We start from the raw sequence: 12360 nt of genomic DNA on the forward strand, positions 1-12360 counted from the left end.
GGAGGCGTCGGTGGGTGGCTGTTAACGGTAGAACACATACTGGGCATCGGGAGATCAATCCGCCTTCTACTAAGCGCCTGGAAATGGTGCGGCTGGATACATGGTTCCGTAATGCAGGTGCCACCGCTGCATAAATCGTCTACCATTTAGGTAGACGATGAAGCTGTAGGCGCTGTCCGTGCTTGACGTACAATGAGACGATCCTCCCTTCTGGTGGTCTGTCGATAGCGTCTGGAACCCGTTTGCCGTTCTTGTGTACTCCTACTTACCCACTGCTCATAACACATCCTAACAGTTCTATCAGAACGGTTCAGATGGCGGCCAATCCGGCGGTATGACCATCCTCCTTCTCTCAATCCAACGATGCGACCTCTCTCAAACTCACTTAACTGAGTGTAAGGCTGTCGAATGCGTCGTAGAGGCATGTCTGTCACTCAATGAAGTCAAAACCATGAATAAAAGCGCAGAAAATATGCACAAGTCGTCACAGCGTGCACCTTTATACCAGGCAGCGGAAACATTTTTTCCCCTCTGGTGGCGATATAACACAAGAACCTACTCTCAAAAGCTAATCATTTACATATCTAGCTAAGATGATGCAACATATCAATTTTTATTCAAATCCAACAAGTCCTTCATGGTGCATTATTTTTTTTGTCGTCCAGTGTATATATATATATTTATTTATTTATTTAAATTTGCTAAAATATAAATAGAATCAGATATCCAAAAATAAAACTTAAACATAAATATATTCATTTTTGATTTTTATTTGGCATTCCATGCATGTGTGCACATTAATTAGTACTATGATTATATACAACATATTTTATATATTTCATAAAAATTTCAAAATTTTACTTACTTTCCAGATAATATATCATTTCTTATTTGCAAGCACAATTGGTACCTTAAAAATTTATTATTATTATTATTACATATTTAAAGAAATAATGTCAGCTATAATATATACAGTATATTATAAACATTTTTGTACTTATCAGTACATATAAAACAAATATAGAATAAATTATAATAATTAGAGTAAAAACTTCTTAATTTAATACTCTCTGATTTGAGTCTATTGATTTAATGTATTTTTTCACCAATCCCTTCATATTTTCATAAATCTCAATGTTAACATTACCACATTTAGTGTTTTGATTTTGTAAATTTTCAGGATTTGATGTATTGAAAACTTGATCCCTAGACAAATTTCCACCTCAAATAATATGTTTTTGAAAAAAACAAGAAATGTTCAAATGGTCAGGAAAGTTATAAAAGTTCAATAAATTATCAAAATTGTTTTGCCGTCTTGTGACAATGAGAGGATGTCACATTCCGTAATTTTGGCACTTTGGCAGCCATTGCTAGACTCAAAGATTGGCAAAGCAAATAGAGCAGAGCAATATCATGTCAGTCTTTGAAGTTCACTAGATTCTGTGGTCCAGATACAGTATTCTTGTGCAACTACTAACCCAAACATTATGGCAACAAAGTATAAAATATGAAAAGATATACTTATTAATAATACACAATAGAAGTGATATTGTCAAAAATGTATTTTTTTTTTTTTTTTCAAATTTAGAAACAGCAGTGCCATATTAAATCCTCACAGTAGGAAACAAGCAGGAATCCTTGATTACATTCCAAAGACAAATTTAACTGTTTATTAGTTTTGCGTAAAATATTGGAAGTAATTATTAATGGTTTAAAAAACTAAAGTTGGTGCCTAATGGCAACACTGCTCATTTATAGTTTGATGTCATTACTTTTCTCTTTATTATATTATCTTGTATCTTGCAACAAAGAAACAAGTAAAAGCCATTAAAGTGTTTAGTTGCTTTTAGAGACTTTCTTTTAATTTTTACTTGTCACCATAATAAAAATCTATCAGGTTACAGGCCCAGATTGATCAACTGTGTACTAAAGATAAGAAATTTTTAAATAATGACCTCATAAACTGTGACATGTTCAACTCAATGAATTTTTAACAAACGTAGCCAACTGAAACTTATACCTTGAGCATGAAACTGAGTCAACTGAGAGACTTAAAGACTCTCAGTTGACTCAATTTTGCAATATGGATGTTTCAGATATCCATATTACTTCATTCAAATTCTATTCAAAACAGTCACTGGTAAACCTAGCATAGGCAACATAAAAAAAATGGAAAATGAGCAAGTCACATGCAAAAGCCCAACAAGCAATTGTGTCAACCACTGATTGGAAATCAATAATGCATATCTTAAATTGTAATAGTTCCAAATTTTGTTCTGTTTATGAACAAGATGCTAAATAATAAAAATGTGCTCTCTTTGAAAGCTTTTTAAATATCCATGAAATATTAACAATATAGCTCCACCAAAGCTAGTCATTAGCATTGATATTGAAAACACTAGACAGTGAACCTCTGAGTTTTTCTCAGTTGAAAAGATAGAGAACAGCAGCTTTTATGGGATGGGGCAGTGGGATGGAAAAAGATAAAGAAAAAGTGGTTTAGAGGTTTGTTCACACAATTGGAGTGCAAATTCTCAAAAACTTACTTTTTATAAAAAATATGTAAAAAATAGTTTAAGTTAAAAGGATTAAAAGTTATTGATGTTGACTTTATATTGATATTATTGATGTATTTGTATTATTTGTATTTGTAATTGCTGTTATTGATGTATTATTCTAGGGGAGGTTTTCTCCATAAAACATTACATTAGACCAAGTAAAATGTAGAAAAATGTTATCCAAATATTGAGATAGCAAAGTTACACTACATTTTATTATTAAATATCCGATATTACTAAACAATTAACTCTCTCAATCTCCTGATAACTTGTTCTAAAACTTTGGTCAGTGTTGTACATGTTAATTTAAAAACAAGTTCTTTAATATAAGATATATTTCAATAATTCTATAGAGAACAGAGTTTGTATAGTCTATACAAACTCTGTTCTCCAGTCTGAATGTCCAATAATCCAACACTCACTAAAGGATAGCATAAATGAAATTTTCATGTTACCACTTGATGTATACAGACAGACAGAGACTGATGTATTATATGTGTATACTGTCAGTTGCTAGTTGTTTGTTTCATATGTGGTCACAAAACAGTCACAACTGTGATTAATATGATAAATTAATCTGTGAGTTAAGTATGTTTTTTATTGTACAATATATACATTACATAATACAAAATCCAGTAACTGACACCTGCAAGTATGATTATAGACACACACTCTACTGTACTTGAGTATAACAAGAATTACATTAGAACTATATTTTAATGAAGTTTTACAATTGACATATAAAGGCTACATTAAAATTTGTGACTCTAGCACTCTGAGAAGCAATCAAGAAGAAATTGGATTTGATCTATAAAGATTTTAATACTTAACTAATTATTAAATTGGCCACCATCCCCTTAAAAGTACTCTTCTCCTGCATTTATACAGTAATCCCACCACTTCAGCTAAGCCTCAAATGCTTCTTGGAAGTCACTGTCTTAAAATTCTGAAGGACCTGTTGTAATTCAGATTGAATCTCCTCAATGCTATCAAAACAATTTCTTAAGTTTCATTTCATTTTAGAAAACCATAAAAAGTGACAAAGTAAATCCAATGAGTAAGGAGGGTAGGAAAAACTATTGTATTGTTTTGTGTTTCAGAGGTCATTTGTGCATTGTCACAATTAAGGAGCCAGGTTTGACTGTAATACAGTTCTAGTCTTTAATGACAAATTTTCTCCACAATCAAATCAAATGGTTCAGTAAGTTTGACTATCATTAAACATGGAAGCAGTCTGGTTTCTTTTTGATTCACTACATCATATAATGGTCATCTTGAAATTTGTTTTGCATTCTAGATTTTTATATTTTAATAATAAAATATATTAATATTTTTCTAAAAATGTTCCAAAAAATGATACACCACATATTGAAATATATACAGAAATATAATACAGAAAATATATTTTTATCTTTAGTAAATAATAACTAACTTATTTCTTTCTAATTTCCAATTTTAGGAAATTTCATACTTGTGATTACAAAATAAAAAACTATTAATATTTTTAATGATCATTTATCAAAGAAATCTTAAAAAATTTTACAAAAACATTATTTATTTATTTATTTATATAAGAAAAAACATTTAAATTTTTTTTTAAATTTATCTATAATCATTAAAGTTAAAAAGTTTAATATTTCATAATTAATTTTTACTTCTTATATTACTAATTTTATTATTTTAGTTATATTAATTTAAATATATAAATGATAATTTATATTTATCAAGCTTCTCAGTCTCTTAACTTAAAATTAGATAAAATTTATCAGAGAGAATTAATATCTGAAACTTATCATTTGAAAAAATAGGTTTCAGAATCAAATTTAAAAATGTCTCTCTCTCTATTATTTGGTATGATTTTACTTTGACAATTACACTTACATTATGAAATTAATAATTACAGTAAATTCATTATTCACAAATAATCATTAAAAAGAACAATAAATAATACATTTTTAAAAACAATTATCAGTAAGAAATGAAATCTTTGTGGTTATTTACTTAATTTAAACTGACCTTTGTGATTTATCATAATAATTCTTTGTCTGTTTAATGTTTCGTAATTATTGTTTTAAATGATAAGATAAAAGAAGCATTTTTAATTTCAAATATTCAAACATACTTGATATTATAAGAATTTAGTTTTTACATAAAAAAAAAAAAAAAAAACCTTGTAATATCTTCTTGTAATTGAGCTGGGTCAGGCGGATAAAATTTCACTTCAAAAGAGAATATCCAAGGTCCACCTAAATAAAAATCAAAAGAGTATTTAGATTGGATTTTTAATCATTTTTCTTTTTAATAATTTTATTCTAAGTAATAGATAAAAATATAAAAAAGGAAAGTTATAATTAAGGACCAGATTTGTATGCATATGCATGTTTTTCCTTAAGTGCTTTGATGCTGAAATCTTGATATAAACATGACTTGAGTCCAAGTAGATCAAATTAAGGTTGTCTGATAGTGCATATTTTATATTCATTTTTAAAAATATATGTAAAATATATATTTATGATTTTTACTGCATATTTTGCAAATATGGCCATTTTTTGGAAGAAATAAGTGCTTTATAAACTTTATATCTTATTTTTGTGATTTCAAATGCTACTGTTTTCAAATGATCTATAGTCAATTTCTGCTATCTGTGCAGTAAATTATTTTTGTGAATGCACAGTAGTTCACATATGAAATATTACTTTGTCATTCAATTACACATGAGCATGTAAAATTCAAATGTTTTAAATTTGAACCATTTACCTCTGTTCACTTTAAATTCCCACAAATAAGCATGTTTTGCATTGTCACAAAACACTCTTATTTTTAAAATTCTCAAAATTCTTTGATTAAACTGGTTAAAATTATTGTAAATGTTATATTTTTTTAATTTAATAATGTTAAATTTAATTTTTCAAAAATCTTTCAATAATTTAATTATTGATTTGGTATAAGTTTGGTTCAACCAACAATTTGTGTAAAACAGTACAAACTAATGCTGATTTGCTAAGAAAGTACTTACAGAAGTTTGGATCATAGATATTTAAAACAAATAGAAAAATTCTTTATTGTAATGTATGTTACAAATTGTTTCCTACTAAAAAAACAGTTTCTAATATCTCAGTATGCTGAAACCTCCTTATATTAGCATCTTACAAAGCATCAAAACAAGCCAAAATTATAACTGACTACTAGATTACATTTGATTTAGTTGAATTTAAACTAACTTTATTAGAATTCACAATATCAGTTAAGAACAAAAAATTACTATCAACTTTGATACTAAATCTGTAATTAGTTAATAACTTAATAAGAGTGTTTACTCATTTTTCATTATTTGTACAGTGCTACAAACAAAAATATATGACTACTTTAGATCAATAACTATAGGATGAAGAAAACTAAGTTAACCAAGTCATTCTCAAACATCTTGTAAATGATCATGTATATTAAAATAAATTCAATAATGATTGATGAAAAGTTATAAAATTTATTGAAGATGTAATTTTATCTGTAACTGATTTCATGTGCACCTCCTAATATATATTTGCGATGTTATAACTTTCAAATTTCTTGTGTTACCTACTGTTGGATGCTTATCCCCCTAAGATGTGTGGCATAATAGATGTTAGTAAAATTTGCTCACATAGAAGTACCATACATTCACCTTTCAATCTATAAATTTTAGCATGCATTACTGATGCTTTTAACACACACAATGCATATTTCAGGGAGTTTAATGTGCATATATATATATATATGCATTTAAAACTGCAATATATGTGCATACAAGTCCAGCCTTTAGTTATAATTAATATTCATGATTTCATTAAAAACTTTTTAAATTAATATTATCAGAAAATATTAAAAGGTTTTCATAATATTAATTATAACTACTACAGAAAAATTATTTATTACAAATTATTTTAACATTTATATCAGACTTTTTAAAGATAAAAACTATAATTTTTCTAATTTGTAAAAATAAAAATTTTGAAAATTTCAGGAAAAAATGTATTAGAAAAAAATCACAAAATTAAGTCTAAATAAAAAATTTTTTTAAAGTCTTCTACATGTTCATTTACAATTATCACACTAGCAAAGCTGATTTTTCAGAAAAAATCTCAACTGTATTTGTATGACAGTTGTGAATGAACAAGTTGTAGACTTAAACTTTTATTTTTGTATTTAATCTTCAATTTTTTATTTCTTTTTATAATTTTTCTATTTGTTGCAATCAACTACATTCTGAAGATTTCCATTAACTTTGCATTTATTTACTTTTAAAATTATTTCTAGCATTTAAATCCAATTTTTATGAGAAAAACTGCCAGTATTCTTCATTCTTGTCAGTAGTAGAACATTTAGAAATGTAATATTCTATATTCTACTATTTAGTACAGAATAAACAGTGATTTAAAAAATTGTCAACATAATCCCAAACCATAACACAAGAAATTATTATTATAATACTACATACTTCGTATCTGTTTTCCTATTCCTTTATCATTATTCAGCCAATTCTGCAAATATAAATTTGGAAAACACAGCTCAATTTATAAAAATAACATATCAATAGAAAAAAAATCAAATCAATAATAGTGAAACTGGAACTTCACCAGTATATAAAGACACTAAACACATCTTTCACACTTTTCCAGCAATTAGATTTAATCAAAACAAACATCATATGTTCATTTCATTTTTATTTTATTTTTTTATATTTAAATGTATTTTATTTTATGTTATAATTTTTTGTTATATTGAATAATGAAAAAACCCATTATGATTTAAAAATTGTAATTTACATCAAAGAATATTTTATTCCAAAAATAGAATCTTTATTTAAAACCTGATGAAAGCTTATCAATTGGGACAAAAACATTTGTTTTGATTAAATTTAGTTGCTGGAAAAGTGTATTGTGTGTGTTTAGTGTTAAAAATCAAATTTTTGGATTTTTAATTTATGATATTTTAATCATAATTATATCATATAATTTCATAAAAATTAATGTTTTATTATAAATATTTTTGCAGTCTCTCTAATATATGGAACAACAATAAAAAAACCACAAAATACTGAATAGCTGAAAAAGTCCATCTGCTGTTTCAGTTTCTAGAGAGAATCAGGGCCAGGTGAGATGACTAGGTAACTGCCTCAAGCAGAAAAATGAGCAGGCAAAAATGTTCAAAAGGAAAAAAGAAGTAAGTAAAATAATAAGTGGAATACAATGAAATTCCATAGGCTGTTTATAAATAGTTCATACAAAAGTGCCAGTGTTAGAAGTGCTCTCTATTGGCAACTATTCTGGAAGCAAGATGATAAAAATCAGTTTCACTTCAGGAGTAAGTTATCATTAAGCCAGCATGAAAGGAATGGTACATGTAATACACTCAGTGCCATAAAAATTAGCATATCAAGAATGAGTTGTCATATTGCTGTGAAACCTGGCATGCAGATAAGTCTCAAGCAGATATGGAAATGATTAGAGTTATAGCATGATGGCTAATTGTGTAATGCTAGCAGAGTGCATTAAAGTGTGTCCTGCTTGGCCTATAAAAAAGTTTACAGATGCATCAAGTCTGTAGTTTACCTGTTGCAGAAAAATGCTATATCACTAAAGATGACTTTACGTCACAATTGAAGACCATATGAACAACTAACCAAGTTTGAGGGGGAAAAGATCTGAGTTCTCAACCCAATGAGCCTTCTCCTCTCAAACTCCGGATGGTCATCTTGTCAAATAGCCCTCCATCTGGGCCATTCCAAAAACACTATGAGGAGATGTTGGGATCAGTGAATAAGAGAAAACTCACATATGGTGCTCTGGCTTAGGACATCCTCAGTAGACCACTAGCCAAGAGGACCATCTGGTCCTCCAACAAGCATGCACACGCACACACACACCTGACTGTATCATTGTCTGCCATCCAGACACAGGTGGCACCATCATTATAGGGTCTGTGTCTGTCTATATCATTTCGAGGCACCTGCCTGAGGAACATTTGGTATTGTGGCAGCCATTACGTGTGCTGCCATTGACACCACCCACTGTTGCCTCTGTTTGGAATGGTGTCACTCCTAATGGGATTGGACCACAATGGAATGGAACTGGGTTGTCTACAGTGATGAATCCAGATTCAGTTTGGGCACTGACAATGGCATATTTGTGTCTAGAGGCCTTGTGATGAATGCCTCAATCCTGCCTACACTTTGGAGCTGCACACTGTCCTCACAACTGGTGTGATGGTCTGGAGTTACCAACACATACAAGAGCCAGGCTTATATACATACAAGGATTACTACTAGAGGTTAAACATTTTTAAGGCTTATACTGATCTTTTCTCTTCTGACATTACTCTCAGGCACATTATTCTCAGTACACTTAAAGCATTAAGTGTACTGAGAATAATGTAATTGTTGAACAAGTAAGACAGATGCTACATTGCTTCAGATAGAAAATTCCGCATGATGAAATTAAATAACTCATATGCTATCAGCTTTTAAATAATGAAACATATAAATAATAATTACAATTGCTTTTTTAAAAGATATTTAAATTATTTGAAAATATTTTAATAAATTATCTTTAAACTTACCCTTGTCTCTTCAGAGTCATGATAAGTTAGACCAAAGTAATCTTTTTCCAATAAATTCAAATGATCACAGACTTTTTCAAATAATTCTTGACCTACTGCTTTTCTCTATTGAAATAGTAAACATTTTAAAATAAATTTTGCATTCTTTATTTTAAAATAAATTACAGAAAATTGCTTACAAAATAAAGGACTGTTGGCATTTTTCCATTAAAAAATGCAAGATATATTGTACAAGCCTACCAATGCTGTATGTTATCTAGCCCAATAACATACAGCATTGGTTGGCTTGCAGTTTATAATGTATCGGGTTGTAATGTTGTTTGTTTAAGATATATTGTTTTAACTAAAAGACTGATCAAAGATAAAAGTAATAATACTAGTAGAAAAGAGGTCATGTACTGTCATAATATTTAAACTGAAAACAATTCTTTTTTTATACTTATTTTTTATTTAAAATCTATGTATGATGTGTATGTGTATGTAAAATTAGTATTCTACATATTATTCATATTTTTCAAATTTTGTTGTAAATATTTTATTAAAAATTTCAGAAATATTATTTTGTAATTATTAAAATCATTTGCATATCTTTAAACAACTGTAGAAAAAGTATTGATTTTTTTGGTTAATTTTGGTATTGAATTACCATTCACAGTTGATGTAAGAATATGCAAATTAATTTAATAATTAAAAATAGTGTTTTTGAGCCAAATATATTTTCTAATAGTTCACTGGATTGCACACTTCAGAATAAAGTTGGAAAAAGCAAGATAAACCTGCAGCATTAAGATTTTTAATATGGTGCTTTACTTACTGGTCTATGCCTGCTTGTTATAATTCATTTATACAACTTGATATATAACAGATACGGAAAAGTTTAAACAATGATTTATCTTAAATTACTGTTCATTAGTACAAGTCATGCTATGTTAGATTAGTGGAGGAGGTGTATTAAAATTTCAGCAAAAGTCAGTATATCAAAGCTGATTTGTTGGTTAGTTCCTTTTTCAGATATGTACAATTTTCTTAAAGTTTTTTTCTATTCACCTCATTTTACAATAATGATCATTCTGCCTGATTGGCAAGATTGTGTAAATATAGCATTATTATATTTCACTTCAGAAAGATAAACAAGAAAAGGACTGAATATTTGTGTACAATAGTGTTTTTGAAAAAAATCAAACTAATATCATACTCTGACTCACATCACTAAACCGAACAATAAATGCAATTTTAAAAAGATTCATATAAAAAGTGAAAATCTATTAATTAACTTGTGTTTTTTTTGGATATTTTGTACATATAAACACATCACAAAACCATTTAAGAAAATCAAATCTTATTAAAAAAAAAATAATAATAATAATAATAATAATAATAAATACAATTTTTCATAATATTAATTTCTATGGCTTATTCAATGAATTTTTTTTTATATAACTTAAAATTTTTGAAGTTTTCATTTCAAAAATTCATTTTTTACTTTTTCACTTTAAATGCAAATTATTATTAAATCTAATGATGAAGATAATATTATATAATAAAAATTATTATTATATATTTCTACATCTAACTAACCATAGTTCATTCTTTACTATTTTCAAATCCAATCTTGTAATATCAGACAAAACAATAATACATATACAAACATCACAAAACCTGATTATTTGTAATAAGCCAAACAACCACCAGATTACATTGGGCTACTTTTCCACAATTATATTTAATTAATTTCTAAATAATTTATCACTAGTGGGAACTATTAGGCACTATGTTTTATTATATTTAACAATTATAATTAGTGACAAATTATTTAGAAATTAATTAAATATAATTGTGGGAAAAGTAGCCCAATGTAATCCGGTGATTGGCTTATTACAAAACAACACTGCTATTTTAGTAAAGGAGTCCAATTTTAATGAAAGTTCACATGAAATTTGGCTCCTTTACTAGTTTTGTTTGATGATGATACTTTATACCAAAATTTCCTGCAAACAACCTGTGGGTTATCTGTTTAAAAATCAATTTGGAAGCAGGAATGGGTTATGCAACCTAGTAGGCTATCTGCTAATTTTAACTTGTAATTATGAACTCATCCAACAGCTTCTTCTTTATCTAAACTTATCAAGAGTGTCTTTAAAACAATGGTCAACAACCAGTGGTCCGCCAGAAAATTTGAGTGGTCCGTGGAGAAATTTGAACATTGATCAACCGAAGGTTATGCGAAGTATTACGAAAGAAATGCAAAATGCTTACTTGCTTTTTTCACTCATTGGGAATTTTTATTTGAATCTAAAACCAAAAACAAAGTGACTGTTATCAATAAATAAATGAACAATAAACAATATTGTGAGTGCAATTGTCGTCCTTCACGGAAAATCATGAAGAATCCATAAACTTGTTTCAAACAAGCAGCAATGAACTTTAGGCTTGCATTAATTTGTTATAATTAAACGTGCAAGTTTCATATTAATATAGTAATGTTGAACTTTTATGATCATTATTCTACAGATTTTGTATTGTTTAAAAAAATTCATGATAATGGTCTGCGGGATTCAAAATTGTGACTTTAGTGGTCTGTGAGGTGAGAAAGGTTGCCAACCACTGCTTTGAAACACATGAATAAATTTATGGTGCAAAGATTTTTTCATCTGCCATTGTGATAACTAGCACACAATTCTATTATAAGACACCTGTTTGAACTTGTATTTTGAAAGGTGATAAATTTCTGTTAATTCCTCCTCCTCTGAATTATATAATTCTCAAAGAATTATTTAGAAGATGAAAGTTATTTATTTAATGATAAACATGCTATTTGGGATGTAGAATCTAATGAATACAACAATAAAATTAAGAAACAGGATGCCTGGATAGAAGAATCCTTTTAGGAATTTTTTTCACACAGTAATGGATCCACCCATATTGTTCTTCATTTTTTTTTTATTTTTTTTTTTTTGTAAGAGTAACAACTTCTACCTCCAATATGCTGCTACTAGGAAAATTTCAATGACAACCAACAAGTGAGAGGTGATGGATTGGTAATCTGTCAGATCGCCATTCACTCACAGCAGTGTCTAGACAACTGAGTATATCTGAAAGAACCTTGATTATGAGAGCTAAGCAATCAACTCTTAAACCTATGTGTCATCTGATTTTGTCAACATTAAAATTTTTTATTCAATTTTTTAAAATTATTATTTTGTTATTG

At 28.1% G+C, this 12360-nt stretch overlaps 1 protein-coding gene across 1 annotated transcript in view; it reads right to left on the reverse strand.

The window, feature by feature from the left end:
* LOC111636327 (band 4.1-like protein 1) overlaps positions 1-12360 on the reverse strand; it is a 33014-nt gene that overhangs the window by 3309 nt on the left and 17345 nt on the right. Inside the window, exons 3-6 of the mRNA XM_023381551.1 lie at positions 9153-9257; positions 7033-7075; positions 4729-4804; positions 866-910 (exon numbers count right to left, since the gene is read on the reverse strand). Of these exons, the coding sequence (XP_023237319.1) occupies positions 866-910; positions 4729-4804; positions 7033-7075; positions 9153-9257 (269 nt within the window). The remainder of the gene's footprint in view (positions 1-865; positions 911-4728; positions 4805-7032; positions 7076-9152; positions 9258-12360) is intronic.

The sequence above is a fragment of the Centruroides sculpturatus genome, unplaced genomic scaffold, assembly GCF_000671375.1.
Source record: "Centruroides sculpturatus isolate CEXI.00-Female unplaced genomic scaffold, Cexi_2.0 scaffold158, whole genome shotgun sequence".
Taxonomy (NCBI): domain Eukaryota; kingdom Metazoa; phylum Arthropoda; class Arachnida; order Scorpiones; family Buthidae; genus Centruroides; species Centruroides sculpturatus.